The sequence below is a fragment of the Podarcis vaucheri genome, assembly GCF_965113315.1.
Source record: "Podarcis vaucheri genome assembly, chromosome: 6".
Lineage (NCBI taxonomy): Eukaryota > Metazoa > Chordata > Lepidosauria > Squamata > Lacertidae > Podarcis > Podarcis vaucheri.
This window is the reverse complement of record NC_138764.1, coordinates 104,823,509-104,843,924: the sequence shown is the minus strand read 5'-3', so window position 1 is coordinate 104,843,924 and position 20,416 is coordinate 104,823,509. Positions and strand designations below refer to the sequence as shown.

The 20,416-nt window shown below is 43.3% G+C and overlaps 1 protein-coding gene across 2 annotated transcripts in view; it reads right to left on the bottom strand.

The window, feature by feature from the left end:
- ASXL1 (ASXL transcriptional regulator 1) overlaps positions 1–20,399 on the bottom strand; it is a 31,947-nt gene extending 11,548 nt beyond the window's left edge. For both annotated transcript variants that reach the window (XM_082225816.1, XM_082225817.1), the window contains exons 1-6: positions 20,273–20,399; positions 8,559–8,641; positions 4,946–5,054; positions 4,383–4,503; positions 1,626–1,723; positions 545–638 (exon numbers count right to left, since the gene is read on the bottom strand). In XM_082225816.1, coding sequence (XP_082081942.1) covers positions 545–638; positions 1,626–1,723; positions 4,383–4,503; positions 4,946–5,054; positions 8,559–8,641; positions 20,273–20,332 — 565 coding nt within the window. In that variant the 5' untranslated portion in view covers positions 20,333–20,399. The remainder of the gene's footprint in view (positions 1–544; positions 639–1,625; positions 1,724–4,382; positions 4,504–4,945; positions 5,055–8,558; positions 8,642–20,272) is intronic.
- Between the last annotated feature and the right edge of the window lie 17 nt (positions 20,400–20,416).

Below are 20,416 nucleotides of genomic sequence, written 5' to 3'. Positions count from 1 at the left end.
GGAGACACTTTAAACCAATTTCCCAGTGAGCTGTATTCGGAACAAAGGTGAAGGTGAAGGTAAAGGTAAAGGTAAAGGTACCCCTGCCCGTACGGGCCAGTCGTGTCCGACTCTAGGGTTGCGTGCTTATCTCGCTCAAGAGGCCGTGAGCTGGCGCCGTCGGAAGACACTTCCGGGTCACGTGGCCAGCGTGACGAAGCTGCTCTGGCGAGCCAGCACCAGCGCAGCACACGGAAACGCCGTTTACCTTCCCGCTATAAAGCGGTCCCTATTTATCTACTTGCACTTAAGGGTGTTTTCGAACTTCTAGGTGGGCAGGAGCTGGGACCGAACGACGGGAGCTCACCCCGCCGTGGGGATTCGAACCGCCGACCATGCGATCAGCAAGTCCTAGGCGCTGAGCCCTTAGCAGACCTAAAAAGTGCCAAAGAATCTCTGTTGCGCATGGCACTTGGAAGCTCTTGTGAGGGGCGCTAGATAGGGGTTTGGTACTGGAGGGCTCATGTAGATGTGCAAAGTCAATGGGGGTGGGGAGTTGGCTCACCTGAAGAAGTTTCCATATGAGCACCATTTACTTTCAGAGGAGTCAAAACTACTCGGGGAAGCATCACTCCTGTCTTTTTCTTCTGTTTGCTTGCCTGTATTCCAGAAAAGACCAAAAGAAACACAGTGCTGGCGAGGAAGCATCAATTTAGGCTAAAGCAACAGGCTTGGCAATGACACCTCTCCTTTCCTTACTGGAGGTCCTCACCTCTTGGGGCTTCTCTAGCTCCAGAGTTCCTGCACTGAGCCAGGAAACGACCAGTCCATGTGGCCTGCAATGTCTCCCTTCAACTCTTAAGATTCTAAGGCATATTCATAGCACAAATATCTGCAATATTCACTGAGGACAAGGCAAATGGCAAATTTGTGTATTTAGAAAGGCAGGTTTATATTAAAGGTAGTGTACCTGGGTTGAATTCCCCAATCACAGTGACTCTGCTTCAATCCAAGACACACCTGCATGGTTAATTGGTTAGTCCTCAAGCACATAAGCAGACAGATTAACATTCTGAAGAAGAAGTCACAGTGCAGACCGTACACAAACTGTGAACTTCCTATTGTGCTTCATTCCTAAAGAGCCAAGTGGCACTCCTTTTTGAAATATTATGGCCAAGTCAGTCAGCGGTGGGAGGGGAGGGATATACTTGGACGAATTGCCAAATCTACATAATTGGATTCCTTCAGCAAAAATCTGAACAGGTACCTACCTGGAGTAGGTGATTTATGTGGCCCTTCTATGCAGCAATTCTAGTCTGCCTGCCCAATCTTGCAAGGGCACTCTCCCTCCTTGTGAATCCCAACAACTGGTGTTCAGAAGCACTCTGCCTCCAATTGTGGAGGCAGAACTCAGCCATGGGGGATAGCAGCCACTGAAGGAGAGACTTTTGCTGAAGAACTGCCACGGCGGGTCAACCTGTGCAGCTGCAGGTTTCTTCTTCTACTCCACCAGAGCTCTGTTGAGCCCTTCTTTTATTTTTACTTCTTCTTTTACTTAAAAGGTTTATATGCATTGCTATCCTTTCTGATGCAATTCTGCTTTGCCCCACTCCCCACAAGCCCCCAGTCAAATGCCCCCATTCTACCTGTGAGGCTGCTCTATGGCTCTCCCGAACAGCAGGTACATTCTTGCTCTGAGGCTCAGTGGAACAAGAGGCGCTTGAGGAGGTTTCATCTAGAGATACTGAAAAGAAAAAAAAATCACCCCATCAACATTGGTGCAAGAAACAAGCAGCTCAGGGTTGGCCAATTGTCTGCCCCTGACAGGGCTGCACTTCCTCTGAAGAAGCAAGTTCTGGATCCACCTTCGTCACTGGAGACTCAGGTAGCCTGGGAGTGCCTTTTGCCAGATGAAGCTGGTACAGCAACTCTGGACATTCCTGGACGGAGACAGCTTGACCATGGTAATCCAGGCATTGGTGAACTCAAGCCTGGATTACAGCAAGGTGGGACTCTCCTTGTGCAATTTGTGCAGAATGCTGCAGTGTGATTGCTCACAGGAGTGAAACCCATGTCAGCATATTACTGTCAGTTTGCATTTTTTTTTGATACAGAAAGTATTGATCTGATGTGTAGAGATCTTTCCTATTCTAATTAATCCAAGAGGCTTCTGGAAGCTTCTCTGTGTGAAAGAAACAAGCAGAAGGTTCATGATGTTTGGGTTATTCCTTCAGAGAAACTGAGTACAGCTGGCTAAAACTGGTTCTCTCTTTCTGTCAATGTCACACTGACTATAATAATAAGGCCAGAAGGAGTCTGGGTTTCACTCTTTTCTACCTCTTTTTCCTTCTGGTGTGGTGTTCTGTATATAGTGCTAGGGTTTTAGTCTTCTTATAAGTTATTGTAAACTTACGTCTGCTGCCCCTGGATTTCTTATGGACAGGGCCAGTCCTGAATGTATTGGATTTGTGGCCATTATGCTCATTTGCCTTCAGTAGCAGAAAAGCTCTGCTGGATGAAATACTAATTGCCTCTGATCTATTTTTTTTGCGAATTCTGCAACGTGTTTAAGTTTTTACTCTGCTAACTATACGCTGGAGTTCTGCTCTGGATCAATATGAGTAGAATTGATGACAATTACACCTCTGCTTAAAAGATCTGCACTGGCTGCCAATCTGTAAGTGGAACAATTCAAGGTGTTGCTATTGGTACATAAAGCCCATAACAACTTGGGACTCGTTTACTTGAAGGTTCACCTTACCTCACATATGCCCACTCAACCACCTTGATCTGTAGAACTGACTTTTTACAAGTGCCACTCAGTCTCCACTTGAAAGGAATTATATTTCAAGCATGGCAGCAACTACGGTCTGGAACTTCCTGCCTACTGAAACCAGGCAGGCTTCCCAAGTTGGTGAGGCTTATTTGACAACAGTGGAAAAACAGCCTTTAGTGTCATCGGCCCAGTCCTGTGAAACACTTTGCTGATATTCTGTTGTTGCCTTCTGTTGCCAACTTTTAAACGCTTGCTAAAAACTTTTCTCTTCTGCCAGGCCTAGGCAGCCAATTAAGAGTGATCTTCTTCTCTGGCAATCCCTTGTAGCTGAATAAGATTGTCTTCCATGAACACAGTCTTAATGGCGAGTCCATAAGTGACTGTGGAGACCAATTCTGGATCCACACATCCTTCCACAGTGGGGACATAGGTTTCCAGGCAGGAGTTGATCACGGTGAGGGTTTGCCGAACGTGCCTTCCTCTTAGCATGTTTCTCCCTTTCGTCCTGAGTTTGAGCGTCTTCAAAGTCCATGACACCTTTGGTAAAGGCTGTTCTCCAATTGGGGCACTCGCAGGCCAGTGTTTCCAAATTGTCAGTGTTTACACTACATTTTTAAAGATTTGCCTTGAGAGAGTCTTTTAACCTCTTTTGTTGACCACCAGCATTATGCTTTCCATTTTAAAGTTCAGAATAGTTGCTTTGGAGGACGATAATCAGGCATCTGAACATGACCAGTCCAACAAAGCTGACATTGAAGAATCGTTGCTTTGACAATGGTAATCTTTGCTTCTTCCAGTACACTGACATTAGTTCGCCTGTCTTCCCAAGTAATATGTAAAATTTTGGGGAAACACCGTTGATAGAAACTTTTGGGGAGTTGGAGATGGTGTTTATAAGCGGTCCATGTTTCACAAGTGTTCAGTAAGGTTGGTAGTACAATAGCTTTGTAAACGAGCTTTTTGGTTTCCCTGTGAATGTCTCGGTCCTCAAACACCCTGCACTTCAATCGGGAGAAAGCCGCATTCACAGAACTCAGGCAATGCTGGATTTCGGCACCCATGTTGGCCCTTGTGGAAAAATAACTGCCCAGGTAGGAAAAGTGATCAACATTTCTCAATATGTCATCAACATATTGAAGCTCTATGATGGAAGTTATGGTAACCTTACTCTTTACACACACACACCCAACAATGGTGTGTTGATATGTTTGTTTTTTATTTCTTTTTGCTTTTAACTTTTCATGACGTTATTGTCTGGTTTTATGATCTTATAAACTGTTGTAAACTGCTGTGATATACTTTTATGATGCAACAGTATATGAATATTTTTTAATAAATAAATTATTAATAATAATGTTTTTGGCACCTGCCCCAAACCTCTTCACTTAGGCAAGCCCACTCAGACTGGGTAACTCTCAGGGTCCCTTCCAACTCTACAATTCTATCTGAAGCACGCATCATTTTAGTTTATAATGTATATTTCAACTTGTGATGATTGTTTATATTTTGACATTTTGGGGTAAATGTTTTTAGCTTCTGATTTTTATCAGTATTTTTTTTGTAAACTGTTGAGAGGGTTATACAGATTCTGTTAACTAAATAAAAACTCGGCCAGGCAGGCGCTTACTGTCATTATCGCCGCTCACTGTGCTGGCTTCGTTGGAGCCACTGCTTTCGGCATCAGCAGCATCATCCAGCTCTTCTCCTTCAGGGGCAGACAGGTTCCGGGACCACTGCACAGCATCTTTCTAGAAAGACCAATCAGAGCTCTGGTGAATTTTCCCTTACGAATCAAAGCGGAAAATCACAGGGATAATACTGAACCCAAGCGAACCCTGATGTCCAATACCTGGTTAATGGGTTAGCAAACACACTAATCTCGATCCGTCCACCTTGATTAAAAGTGCTGCTTTAAGCACTGGCTTTAGAAAAAACAATATGCTGTGTGTCAGGTTAGTAGGTCTTATGGCACTAATACTCAAATGTTTAAAAATCATAAGAGTGCTATGTAAACTGAATAGCAGGTTAGAATATGTAAGCTGAATAGCAGGTTAGCTTTGACTGTAAGCCCAGGTTGCAAGAAAGTCTAGATATCAGATTCTATCATGTGACAGGTGTTCATTCAATATTTGCCAGCTAGCTAAACCTTTGCCAAATCTCTGGTGTGGAGGAAGAGCAATCTGGTCTTACCTTGAGGGTGAAAAGACTGATGCGCCCAGGGAGTTTGTAGAAAAGCCCCTCACAGCTCCTTGAATTGGAGTGGAGCATGGCATTCAGGCAGGCCAGCGGGGATGTGCCACTGAAGGAAGGAGGGAAAAATGCATTGTTGGAAATGGCAGCTCAGACACACATTGCTTGATAATTAACAGGAAAGTTATGGAAACTCTGCTACTTCAGCCACCCCAACCCAGCACATCAAGACACCCCAGTGTTGAAAAGAAACTTTCAGCCTGTCTGCAGGGCATAACATACTGTTTTCATCAAACTCCCTGATCAGAATAATCACTACTAAACCAAATAACTCTTGCACAGAGTTACTGTTTTTTATTGTGTGAAACATAAAGGTGTGCTATGCAATCTCAAGTTAAATTCTGGCCAAATAATTTTATATTGTCCAGTCAAGACCAATTTTGCAATAAGGATTCTAAAATATTGTTTCAAACAGGAGATGGTGAAGGGCAGAAATATTTTTCCGCCTCGCTCCTCCCCAGTATATTTCCCAGTATATTCAGTTTCCAGTGGGAGAAGCATCCAAACTTTGCAACTGTGTGGTTTGGGCTTCTCCTTGAAGAAGCCACTGGCTATGCCTACATGCTGGGCTCCTAACTGAAAAGCCCAGGACACACCTTCTGTTTCACATGCTTTCGCATCACTGCAGACACAGTTGCATGTGGAGACAAGCAGAATCTAAACTGCCTTGAGTACCGTCAGGGGAAAAGGTGGCATCTGTCTAAATAAATAAATAAATAAACTGTGTTATAACATGATCTTTTATTTCAGAATGCCAAAGGCAACACAACACAAAACTGCCTTGGCTTCGTGAACATGGTAACAATGGATGAAATGTTCTTCTTTGGGGCCCCTTTTACAGAGAAGCATTCACAGAAAATACAAAACATAGAAAGCAGAGCTCTTTAGGTGAAAAAGCAAATTGAAAAGATGTTACACCATCATTACTGTGCCCCCTCCCTTAAAGTGCTCTGTCAGATGCAGCTAATTTGAAAAGATGTCACACCTTCAAAATAAAGAGCCAGTAAGATTATTTAAGCTGATAAAGAAGCACAACTTGTTATCATTTCTAATGAATTAACAGCACAGTTAGTTGTGATCTGTACCAGGGTGGCAAATAAATTGAAATGAAATGAAATCCAGGAGGAAACATTTTAAATTCCTGAGGACAATTTTTTGCAGAGGCCCCATCCTTATTTAGAAAGTAATTTACCTTCTGTAGACATGCAGTGATTCCATAGCAATGCCGGTGACATGTGGAGAGGAAATGATGTATCAAAAGAAAACAGAATGGAATTAACACAAAATATTCAAACTCCAGGTGGAAGATAAGCTATTTCAGACAAAAAAAAAACAGTAACAAGGTACAGTGGTACCTCGCAAGACGAATGCCTCGCAAGACAAAAAACTCGCTAGACGAAAGGTTTTTCCGTTTTCGATTTGCCTCGCAAGACGAATTTCCCTATGGGCTTGCTTCGCAAGACGAAAACGTCTCGCGACTTTGTTTCCTTTGTCTAAAAACAAAGACATGTTTTGTTTATAAAGTTAATTTATTTTCCCTTCAATTTTTGAACTGTTCTTTACAGTATGTGTGACTTTAAAGAGCAGTTAATAAACTGTTGTTGTACCAAATTTGGCTTTGTTTGGACTTTTTTTGACCATAGGAACGCATTAATTGATTTTCAATGCATTCCTATGGGATTTCGTGATTCGCAAGACGAAAAATTCGCTAGACGACAAAACTTGCGGAACGAATTAATTTCGTCTTGCGGGGCACCACTGTATAGCCAGCTTGGGGCACTTTACTTCTGAAGTGCAAATAAAATTATTTATCTCATCTGCAAATAACTCTATACCTTATGCAGCTGGAGACTATAGGTATATCTAATTAAGACTACACTTTCATTCCTGCATTTTGGCTCCTGTCTCAGCTAAAGGTATTGCAAAATGAAGGATTGTACTCATTTTCTGAAATGTCTTATAACTGAATCTCAGCCCAAAACACAGCGTCAGAGTGTACCAAACATACTATGGGCCAGATTCAACTAATCAGATGCACTAGCAGAAGCCAGTGAAACAAGTTCTGCTAGTGAAATGGGACTCCCACCCTGCCCTCCCACAAGATGAAAAGCTTGCACTGACTGAACAATTGTAACAGCACAGTGCTGAATTCCTCCCTCTCTCTGTAGTATATCTTTAACTCAACAATAAAATGCACATGGATAAATGTAGGGGCTCAGATCTCTACCTAAACCGCCATGAGATCTTTTGATGAAGGGCATTATATAAATGATGATGATGATGACGACAACAACGACAACAACAACAACAAGCTTGTTTGCTCTTGCATTGGTAACACACTTTATACTCAGGAGGGAGGGGAGATAAATTTATTTATTTACATATTTAGAATCCATACTTTTACAGAACTATTTCAAGGCCCAGTACAACATTTATTGATGAAAATCAATAAATACTGATTAACAAAGAAAACTCATGTTATCAAAAGCCTGTCTAAACAATATAGTTTTCAAACGATGTCTGAATTAAGAGGTGGTTCTAACGAACCTCTACTGGCAGGGAGTTCCACAGGGCGGGGCTTGCTCTCTAGTGACGGCCAGCCAAACCTCAGGGGCCATGTGGGGAGCCATCAGAAGTGTCCCATCAGAGGATCTCAGCGATCAAGGTGGAACGTAAGAAATCAGACAGTGCGTAACATACTTCAGGCCCAAGTTATTTAGGGCTTTGTGAATTAACACAAGTGCCTTGAACCTGGTCTAGTATCAAACCAGCAACCAGTGCTGCTCTTCCAGCAGCAGAGTAATGAGGCTGTTCCACAATCCCTTGGAAAAAGGATCACATGGTGAAAAAGAGCAACAATGATCATACAATCTAACGAACACCCCGATGGACAAAAACAGTTAAGAGCCATCGAAGTACAAGGTCTCTGTGATAATTTTACAACAGCATGATATAACTAACTCCATTGGGTTTAAAGATGACATTTAGCCTTGTCAAATTCACCTGCTCATCATGCCTGGGACAATTCCACAAGTAACTGCTTTGTTTGGGGGGGAGTGCTTGCAATTCAGCCAATGCATTGCATGGGATTCCAGTGGTGTCCAAACTTTTTTTCAGAGGCCAACCAAAGTTGTTGGCCTTTTTTTCAGGATTGAAGTTGTTAAACTTTATTTAAGGTTGAACTTGTTGAGCTTTCTTTAGGATTGAAGTTCTTGAGGGTTTTTTAGGGGTTGGATTAGGCTCCCCAAACAGACTTTGGACATGCCTGGATTATGCAGGGCTATTGTTTTTGGTTTGATTTTATATGTGGTCTTGTTTGTGAACCGCCCTGAGACTTCTGGGTATAGGGCGGTGTATAAATTGAAAAAATAATAATAAAATAATTCTCTAACAGATCCAGGAAATCCACCTATTGAAGCTAAAGTATGACATGGAACATTTTCAGACCAAATGCAGGTTTTTAAAGGCAAGGAAGAGGTGCACTAGAGGAAATAAAGAAGTCAACTTCATCCTACACCATACTTTTAACTTAAACACGAAGAACACTACCAACCTCATTTCCTTTAGGCCTTCTGTTTCTATGACCTGCAAAATCTGTTTTGGGGTCATGGGTCCATCAGAGTAGTTTTCCAGCACCTGAAAAGATAAATAAACAATTCAAGCTTAGCATGTAAACCCCAAGCCTAAGGCATTCAAACTGAAGATAAAGGGTTAGAGAATCTGGCCTAGCCTTTCTACAAAGCTATCGAACATGGATTTTTCAGGCCATAACATTCCCAATGCAAGCCCATGCTGACTCAAAATGAAATGAGTCGCTTGGCAAGATTTCATCCAGTGCTGAAGGGCCAAGCTCAATGAGACAGGATTGCATCTGCGGACCTATTTTAAAAGCAGTCACTGGTGTGTGGGTGTACCATATTTTTCCATGTATAAGACGCCCCCTATTTTGGAGGACAACAAATTAAAATAGGGGACGGATTGCCCAAAGTTGTTGAGAGTTGTTGCGTTTTTTTAAGAGGGATTGCCGAAAATCCCAAAGACAAACGCAGACAATATCACACGTTGCCGAAGCCACTAATCATCTGCCCAGTCACCAACAGCACCTGCCAATAGCCCACCCAATTGCCGCAGTGGAAGCAAATCAACAACAGCCATTGCCACGACCATGAAACCTGTCCAATCGCAGATAGCAATCTGCTGCTCATGGCAGGAACCAATCACCCGTCCCCACACTGCACTATCTATGTATAATACGACCCCCAATTTTTAACATAATTTTTTAAATATAAATTCCTCGTCTTGTACACAGAAAAATATGGTCTTTATTTAAGCAACTTACACACTGCTTAACTACAATAGTCTTTACAGTACAAAAAATAGATTTTTTAAAAAATTATAAAACAAACTATAAAACAAAACATCAATTAAATGCCTGCCAGAATAAAAAAGTATTCAGTAGGCAGTAGAAGCTATTCTTATTAAAAATATATATAATTCATTACCCAATGTTCACCTTAAGGTCCCAGGGCAGGTTACACATTATTAAAAACAGTTTAAAGCAACTTGCAATTACAGAAATAAGGTGCATCCTTAAAATATAAACCTCAAGTGTCAAAACCAGAGTAAAGAGGCGTGTCTTCAGCATTTGCTGGAAGCCATATACTGAAGGTCCCGTACTCTGTGGGGAGGGAGTTATTCAACTTAAGCAGGGCCAAGGTGTTTGGAGGGGGTTGTTTATACCCCCCCCCCCCGCTTCTTTTCCCAATATAAATTGCTTTCCTTCAAGATACTATTTGCCCTCCTGGACAGATCATCAACTCTGGCCCTAAAAATCACAGAGTTGCTAGTACACTGGATGAACAGGTGTATAGCTCTCAGACTATGAAACTGTCAATGTCTCCTGGTGAAACAATTGACTCGCCAACAGGCAACCACAGACTGGACCATGACCATGAAAGGTTGCACTTTTATTTCAGTGCCCTTTTTCAAAAAATGTATACAGTGTAAGAAGGCATATCATAGCTACAAAATACTGTGAAGGCAAGATTTTCAAAAGTACATGGGATAATATTTTGACAGCAGCAATGATAAGAAGCCTCCAGCTCTGGCTTAAAAGATATAAGCTCTTCAGTTCAAGTTAGAAGTTGACTTCTAAAGCTTTTCTTGAGAGATATTTGGCATTTCTCTGCATCTCTTTTCAAAGAAGCTGAAACAAACCTGTGCTGAGAAGGGGACCCCCTACTTTTGATCAAACACACTCTTCTTCCTGATAAAAGTATCATGTCAAATTATACAAACATGGTAATGGAAAAAGAGATGACCTCATGGATGTTCTGTAGGCTATTTCACATGTTATTGAAATAAATTCCATTGTGTAACCTAAAGCTCTTATTTCAGCCTATTGGTACTCTCAAAAATAGAGAGTGCTGAAATAAAGAGTTTGAGGCCCACAATTTTCACTTACAGTCTCACTAAAAGGACAAGTTGGAAACACTAATTGTTGTGTGCATGTGAGAACATAAAGAATGGAGTTCCTGCAAAGCTGTGCAGAGGAGTATCAGCTGCAGGCCAGTTGAAGAGGTGAAACAGCATCAATGGGGCATCTCTGTTAGAAAGGAATGCAGGTCAGTAACCACCAGTGAATCTCCACTTCCACAAAGAGAAAGATCAACCTGAACCACACATCCTGCTGTCACGCAACCGAGAATCTGCCAACATGTCCAACATGTCCGAGGAAAGGTAAAAGCAAATTATATCCATAGCCCTCAGCCCTGCATTTCTCAGTATGTGATACTCCAAGAGCTGTGAATTATAAAGTTATTTGGCAGGAGACTAGGAAATGGAAACTGTGAAACACACACCTAAAGTTAACAGAAGCTCCCAGGGAATCTAAACAAGTGATCTAAAAGAAGGTGCTAAGCCACAAGGCACTGAGGAAAGCCATTCTAATTCTGCACAAAGACAACTACTAACACAGACTTAAGTGATCCAGCCTCCTTAAAGGATAAAGAGTGACTCCAGGGCACTTTTCAGAAAGAGGTAGCCTTCATCAGTGAAAAAAGGAAGTAAGATCCTGGTGGAAGGGTTAAGCTCTGACGTGGTAAGACACTTGGACACCTTTGACACAAATCACACATAGAACATTAACCCAGAAAGAAATGTAGCCTGCAGCTGCACATCAATGGATCACATGAACCCGTTCTCTAACAGTTACATGTGAGATTAAGTAGAACTTGAGAATTCAAATATAAAGCATGTCATGCTGCAGGGCAAAAACAAAGAATGAACAAAAACACCAAGCTATAGAAGGATGTTCCTAAGGGGCACAATTTCACCAGAAATTGTAATGATTGCTAGCTAACTTCACCAGTATTACAAGTAGTGCACACAATACCTATGAGCATGTGAATAAGTCTACTGGAAGTCATAAAAATCACAGGAAACCAGCCACAAATATATTGTGGATGCCTCAATGAAAATGAATGCTCAGCAAAAGAGCTTGGTAGATTGATCTCTAAAGTTTACTATAGTACACATCACATCTGAAAGGGTAAAACACTACAAAGGAAGAATGCAGTTGTTTAACAAATCACAGGAGTTCTGAGATTTCTATGAGATTTCCTCTCCTGATATCAGATTTTATTATTATTATTTATTGAATGCGTACACTGCCCTTCATCTGAAAATCGCAGGGCAGTTCACAACATAAAAACACAAAATGAGAACACAAAATGCATAAAAACAAAACAAAACGTGAACCCCTTATCCCATAAACAAATGGCATATAAATAAGAAACTAGCCCCCCTGTTGGCTTTTCAGACCACATGTTATCTTCACAAAGAACTTTCTAAAGCAGTTCTTTGATCACTGTGCAAGGGAAATAACTTAAAAACAGGGCAGAGCCGGAAGTACTGCCTGAAAATATTTTCAGTTTATGATGATCCAAACACCAGGGGATCCTGGGCTGCAGCTCCTCCAGATAGTTTGCTACCAAGATTAGCAGTTTGACTTTGGCATGTGTTGAGTATCATTCCAACTGTGTGTATTTAAAATACTTTTCTTAGAAGCTGCGTAGATAGAATGTATAAGGCAGCCAGGGGAAACGAAGAAGACATTTCAAAAACTATGAGGAGGTATGTACAAAAAACATAGGTCTTATACAAAGATCTGTTTTGAATGGGTTTGCAGTCGGCTTGAAAGCAACCCACAAACAAGGTGTGGGGCAGAAAGCCTTTAAGCAGATTATCTAACCTGAGGTTGAGCCAGCAACAAACCAGAAATAGAAAGGTAATGATGCTCCATACATATTAAGAAGACGCCAGACAAAAGGGAGCAAAAGCAATACTGGTCTGATAAGCAAGTTCACTCACAGAGCAAGGGAAAGCAAAGTCTTCTCACAAGAAGATTGCTGCTGTGACATTAAGAGGACTACAAGGCATGGGCAAGATGAGCAAGGGGGCTGAGGTGCACATAGGGACTTATCATCCATTCAATCTCAGTATTTTCAAGGTCAAGGCGGGTGACTATATTCCCGGCAACCTTGCCCCTGTCCTCTTGGTGTCACCTGATAGCTTTATTTGCATGCTGCTGGCATTAGACAGTGGTTAAGCAGCAACATATGCCAGGTGTCTAAGCAAAGTGTTTGACCCACAAAGATGAGAATCAGTGTATAAAATACAGATGGAAGAATCTAAGCAAAGAAGGCTGCCTTGATGCTCAGTATCACTGCACCTGAACAGGAGGACAAACAGTAAGGAACTCTACCCACTCAAACTCTAGAAGCCTGACAGAGATGCTGAAATTCCTAGTCATATCAGTAGCTCAGTCAAATACAACCATTAAGCAATTTTCATTTACTTCTAAGAATTTTTATGTATGGGGGGGGGGGCATATACCACCACTTGGTAGCCAAGCACAAAACCAAAAGTCTCTTTGGATGCATTTTGGCTTGCCTACTAGAACTTGCCTACTGCTGACAATCGCCATGAGGTATTTGATAATATCATCATTTATCAGTTTTAGACCCTTAAGTAGTAGCAGTTGCCAGAACATGCTGCGTTCACCTCTGCATAGTTCCTTCGTTATTTCAGCTAGCGTGATATAATTTTCAACTCTTTTTCTAACGATCCCTAGCACAGAATTTGCCCTTTCTGCAGTTACCACACACTAGGTTAACATCTTCATCAAGCTGAACAATTACCAGCCAATGCTGAGGATGCTAAACTATTTTAGCAAGTGAAGTACAGAACTAAGAAACAGTAGCTGTTCTAGAATAAGAGTTGGGTGCCCAGTGGAAAGTTGAACCCAGGCCTCCCCAGTGCAAATTCTATGGACTCTCCACTATATCATGCTTGGTAGTAGTAAAAAGAACTCACTGAAGATCTTCAGTGGCAGGCATATATATTCTTATAAGAAAAGTAGAAGTCAAAAAATGTTAGCAGAGTTTCGAAGCTGGACAAAAATTTTGGTTGCCATCATCACTGTGTGTCTCCCCACTCCCTCCAATCACTCTGTTAGATGCAGCTCATTTGTCCAAAGCATCATGAGAGTCTCCAGCTAATGCCTGGAATTGCCTAATGCAAGGACTAAAGCAAGAGGTACTCATTTTGAACAAGCATGGGGGAAAGTCAGTAATACTCCCACTGCTTTTCCTGCAAAAACTGGCATAAAGTAAGAGGCAAAAGCACCCCTCAAGTTCTTCCACATGCCAAAGGATGTTGGAAGGGGACTCCACAATCTCTTGTGCTTGATACAAAAGGAGACAAGATCTCACTTTATACTGGGCATCCATGGAAACATCAGGCAGCAGTTTCCAGAATTAAGTGCATGGCTGCCACTGGCATTTTTGTGGCCCCTGTAGACAGAATAAGTATCACTGTATGAATACTCTTACACTAAATACAGTGGTACCTCGGATAAAGAACTTAATTCGTTCTGGAGATCCGTTCTTAACCTGAAACTGTTATTAACCTGAGGTACCACTTTAGCTAATGGGGCCTCCCGCTGCCGGAGCCGTGCAATTTCTGTTCTCATCCTGAAGCAAAGTTCTTAACCCGAGGTACTCTTTCTGGGTTAGCAGAGTCTGTAACCTGAAGTGTCTGTAACCTGAGGTACCACTGTACTAAACTTGAACACAGCTAAACAAGTACAGTAGTACCTTGGAAGTCGAACGGAATCCGTTCCAGAAGTCCATTCAACTTCCAAAATGTTTGGAAACCAAAATGCGGCTTCTGATTGGCTGCAGGAAACTCCTGCAGCCAATGGGAAGCCGCGGAAGCCCCATCAGATGTTCAGCTTCCAAAAATAGTTCGCAAACCGGAACAGTCACTTCCGGGTTTGTGGCATTCAGGAGCCAAAACGTTCGAGAACTAAGCTGTTCAAAAACCGAAGTACGACTGTACATACAAAGTATGACTCTTCTGTACTAGACAGTCGAGCAGTGAACGAATACTGTCCACGAAAGGAAACCACCAACTAAAATTGAAAAGTTTCATCCTCAGTCAATAATATAGAAGACAGATCATCCAGACTACAGCCACATACAACTTGTCCTACTCAACATAATTTTTTTTAAGTAGAAGGGAAACATTAATTCCTGAACCCAGCCTCTGAAAACAGCACAGAAAAAGCAGATAGTTGCATGATCCAACCTGCAAATAACTGAGCATGGTGTATGCCAGGGGTCGGCAACCTAAGGCCCATGAGCCACAAGTGGCCCACGGGGGTCGTTTAACTGGCCCACGAGCTGCCCGCCCCCCCAACCAAGCCACCCGCTCAGCGAGTCCCCGCACGCTGCACTAAACTGGTGCAGCGCGGCACAGGGACTTGCTTCCGCGGCGCCAGAAATCTCATCTGCGCATGTGCTGACGCCGAAAAACATGTCTGCGCAGACGACAACGACAGAAATCGTGGGCAGGCGCACTCACACACACGTGTGATCTGGCCCACAAAGGGATCTCCGCTGGAGTGAACCGGCCCAGGTGAGGTAAACCTTGCAGACCCCTGGTGTATGCAATGTCAGTGCTCATCTCTAGTTTGGAGTGGAGGAGGGAAGTGTTATTAGACTTTTGATAAAAGGTTTTACACGCCCACCTGAGGAATTTGTCCCCTAAATAGATACAATTATGCTTCAATTCTGCACATCCCCTCCTCCACACCTCTTTTTCTATTACTGGGAGTGGAGAATGGATGGGCTTTGTTATTTTTAAAGTGCAAACCAAAAAGAAGAAAGGACATGCCTCCATTTAAGATTTCACAATTCACATGCAGGGAGAAGCGTTTTTTGCAACTGTAACCACACAGTAAATTCCTGAAACATTCCTCAGAATGCAAATCAGTTTGATCTCAGGAAGTGCTGGAAAACACTAAAGCAGAGAAGCATCATATTCTTGGGAGCAAAATCCAATGCATTTTTAGTTGGAAGAACTCCCATCATGTGCCATTGGGGTTAAGTCCAGGTCTATACCACTGCAGTCTTACGGACTGTACTATACATGCCTAGTCAACAGTCAGTCCTAGGTAAGTAAGTATAATACTGAAGGTATCAAAAACATGGCTCCGCTCCAGAGGTGAAAGGTTGCTAATTTATCTACTTCTAATCACACCACAAAATTGTTTCCTTAAGCCTCTAACAAAGCAAGCCAGAAATTCTGCCCATACCTAGAGGCGATATATTTTAGTAATATTGAGAAATTTAATCAGCATCTACTAACTGCTGGCAGCTTTCTCAGGAAGAACGCCTACTTCTTACCATAAATGGGAACACACATGCATTCGCCTCTAAGAGCCTACACTTCTCACTCTCTCAACCATTAATGAAAACCTTTGTATCTCCCTCACACCTGCATGAACACCCCTCACAGCGAACAAGAAAATGGAATTAAAAAGTCACTTTCTTCTGGAAAATAACTCCTTCTGTGGGCCTTTAAAACCCTTGTTAAAAATCTATCCCTGCGCAAAAGAGGACAGGAGGCTTCCTCTATTTTTAAAGAAAGTTTCTCCTTTGTAAAAAAGACAGTGAAAATTACCTCAACTAACCATAATGTATGATGAGCCAGGCAGTCTACATCAATACAGTTCGTATGAAAGGAGAACGAGAATAAATGGTAAATCTAGTCTCACAGGATTTCCTTTCATAAAGGGGGAAACACAATTCTGCTTTAAGAAGCAGTCCTTCCCAATTGGACATGAGAATATGATTCCCAGCTTCTACCCAGACATAGCACTAGGCAGCAATGAACCAATGCTCTATAGTGGCCCATTCTTTCACTTTCTTCCATAGCACCTCCTTGTTTCAGCCAATGGGAAACTTAAGAATGTGAGAACATCCAGAGCAGGAGAAACAATTTCCATGGGATGCCTTCCTGCCTCAGAAGTTGCAGCAACTTGTCACTGTGGAATCTTATGTGGAAATGACAACAGCAGGCAAAATTATTCTCCCTTTGCTGCAAGACTTAAAATGTGGAAACAGATGTCCCCGTGTCATTCTGAAGATGAGAACCAGTGGGCACACAAACTTTCCCAGGCTTTATTGAGTTTTCTTTTTAAAAATGTATTAAACAGATGTAAGAGATTCCCAAGTCCTGCCTCAACTCTGCAATGTGCGTACCAATTACTACTACATAGGAGAAACTTTTCTCTTTACACATATTGTGGGGAGGAGATAGTGCCACTGCCTCTAGAGCAGGGGTCGGCAATGTGCGGCCCACAAAGACCGTTTTACCGACCCATGAGCCGCCCCCGAACCAAGCCACCCGCATGCTGTGCTAAACAGCACAGTGACTCTCCGAGCAGCACCGGAAATCGCATCTGCGCATGTGCAGATACTGGAAATCACATCTTGGCACGTCCAGACGCTGAAAATCACTTCTGCACAGGAGTGATTTTCGCCGTCTGGGCATGCGCAGAAGCGATTTCTTGTGCCACGGACATGCACAGATGCAATTTCTGGCATCGCACTGTGCCAGTCCGTCCTACGGACGATCTCCATGGGAGTGATCCGGCCCATGGCCGGTAAACCTTGCTGACCCCTGCTCTAGAGTCCTAGATAAACATGGGAGTAGCATTTTAGCTTCTCTTTCCATCACATGTATGTCACAGGTAGAGGTATGTCTAATGAAGTGAGAAATAACCTCCATCTAGAAAGACACCTGGCATTCTTTGAGTTTGCTCTGCCCAGCAAGTCAATATACAATACAGTAACAGTGTTATCATGGTATTAAAAGTCCCTACCATAGTCAGGCAACACAGATATACAGTAGTACCTCTGGTTACGTACTTAATTTGTTCCGGAGGTCCGTTCTTAACCTGAAACCGTCCTTAACCTGAAGCTCCACTTTAGCTAATGAGGCCTCCCGCTGCTGCCGCACCATTTCTGTTCTCATCCTGAAGCAAAGTTCTTAACCCAAGGTATGATTTCTGGGTTAGCGGAGTCTGTTACCTGAAACATACCGTATTTTTCGCCCCATAGGACACACCTGATTTTTTTTGGGGGGGGGGGGAAATAAAGCAAAAAAAAATTATTTCCCCCTCAGGCGCTTGTGGGGCCAGCAGCGGGGAGAAGCGCTCTTCTCCCCGCCGCCAGCCTTCAGACCAGGTCTGGGGACAGCGGGATGACATGCTGCGCTTCCCCGCTGTCCCCGGAGCTTGTGGGGCCGGCAGCGGGGAGAACCGCTCTTGTCCCCGCCGCCAGCCTTCAGACCAGGTCTGGGGCGCGCTGCACCTCCCCGCTGTCCCCCGAGCTTGCGGGGCTGGCAGCAGGGAGAAGCACGCGTCTCCCCGCCTTCAGCCTCCAAACCACATCGGGAGACAGCTGGATGGCGGCGTTCCACCTCCCCGCTGTCCCCCGAGCTTGTGGAGCTGGCGCTCTTCTGAAGCCTGGAGAGCGAGAGGGGTCGGTGCGAAAAGCTTGCATTTGCCCCATAGGACACACACACATTTCCCCTTCATTTTTGGAGGGGAAAAAGTGCATCCTATAGGGCGAAAAATACGGTATGTAACCTGAAGCGTATGTAACCCGAGGTACCACTGTATCTGACATGCTTATGCCAACATGAACTTAAACAGAGATGACTCTTTACTTACACATAAGACAAGTATATATCAGGAAAACAGAGGTGACTAACTCTGAGCTTGGAAATTCATTTTCATACCCTGAACCAGAAGCAATCTTTCAAAAAAAAGTTTATTCTACCACATTGTATCTTGCCTCTAATGTGGAAAGAACTGTGCAACCATATACTATGCTACAGACAATTTCTGTGTAACTCATTCCAAGCCCCATGACATAAGTATAAATTATAGGACAAGCTCTCAAATTTCTTGCATCCTGAGGGAGTGCTCTATGGAGAATGAATGAAGTATAAATCCCTGTTGCATTGAAAAATTTCTAAATACACAAAATGGAATTCCAGTCCAATGCTTCATTATTTCCTGACGGGCTCCTCTCTTCCCATTATAGGATCCTTATTGCAAAGCTGGTGTGCTGCAGTAGGTATGAGGTTGAGCTACAAATATGCAAGTGCTTGGGTTTGAATCTCAAGTGTGCAATGAACTTAAAAGTTGGCCTCAGACACACATGTCTCTCTCAGCCTTAAACCTGTCCATCTGGGGAAAACACTAACTTACATTTATAGGCATATGAATCATTTTGAACATTTGAAAGCATTATACAAATGTGAAGAATATTTTTGTAAAATCACTCAGTCTTGTGACCCATTTCATCAGTTACCCACAAGAAGGCTGTATCATAATGATTTCAATCCTAACCCCACTTACATTAGAGTAAGTCCTACTGAATTCAATGGGGCTTAATTCTGAGTAGACATGGCTATGATTGTGTTGTAACATGGCTACCCCTCTAAATATTATTACAGTGGTACCTTGGTTTTTGAACGTAATCTTTTCCGGAAGACCGTTTGAGTTCTGAAGTGTTCAAAAACAAAAAACTCAATACGGAAGCCGCGTGGCATGTTCGACTTCTGAGGCGTATTCAAAAACCAAAGCATTCACTTCCATGTTTACAGCAATCAAAAACTGAAATGTTTGTCAACAGAGATGTTTGAAAACCAAGGTACCACTGTATTGTTTCTCCCTATTCTAGGGAGACTGAAGCAATTGTCATTTGTTTGTAGATGAACTTGTGTATTACTAGCACAGCCTTCACAGAACCTACACACAAACATAAATGTGATGTTAGCACCTTGGACATGTGACCACATTTGGAATATTGTGTATAGTAATTTCACTTCAGAAGGAAGCAGTAAAAATGACTGAGGTCTGCAGCAGCTCTCCTATGAGAAAAGGTTCCATCATTTGGGACTTTTTAGTTTGGAGAAAAGTCAATTAGGGGCATTTCTGAAGTTTATAAAAAGGTTTTACCCCTCTCTCATAACACTAGAATCTGTGGCAATCCAATGAAGCTGAAAGGTCAAGAGAAAAGAAAGTTCTTCTTCACAGAACTATGACACTTCTTACCAAAGCATGATGGCAACCAGCCTCGATGGCTTTAATGGTGGATTATAAAAATTCAAGGAACACAAGGATATCTATAGCTGCTATGCAGGACCGTTATGTTATTCTTCCACTGTCAAATGCAGCATGCCTCTCAATACCAGCTGTTAAGAATTACATCCAGGAGAGCAGAGATGCATTCTGGTTCTCCTTGCAGACTTACTGCCAAGGGGTCTGGTTGGCTACTGTGAGAACAGGATGGTGGACTAGACAAATCTTTGGCCTGATCCAGCAGCCGGGCTCTTCTGGCGTCCTTATGACAGAGATTCTGCATCAGGGAATGGGGAAACTTGCGGCCCTGTGAGTGCTATTGAACTCCCACCTCCAATATGGTCAGGGGATGATGGGAGTTGTAGTCCAGCATCACCTGGAGGGCTTTACACGTTTCCCACCTCCGCTTTGTGTATCCTGTGCAGGGCCTAAGGCCAAACTGGGGGGAATTTCAAGTTTTGACCCTCCTGCGTGGCTTTACCCTCGTTCTTACGCCCATCCTCGTGGGGGTGCTTCTATGACACCCCACGGGGGTCACCCGGGAGAGTGGAGGGGAAGGAGTTGTGCCCCCGTCGCTCTCCCACCTGGAGAAGGCGAGGAGTTCTCCTATGGGGAAGCAGCTCCTCCCTCCCCGCCCCACACAAAGGGAGCGGCAAGGAAGAGCCCTTCGCCCCATAGACACCCCCCCCAATGCACACACAAAAAGAAATAAAAACCCCACGCGAGGGGCTTATTCTTCCTTCCAGCCCCCCCCACTTTCTCACCAGGCGGGCGGCCTCGGCCCACGTGCGCTCCTTCTTCCTCCTCTGCTTCATCTCCTTCATCTTCCTCCGAGGGGGAAAACAAGCGAGGGGCGCTCCGGCAGGCGCGCGCGCACGCGCGAGGAGGTCGGGGGGGGGGCAGAGGCG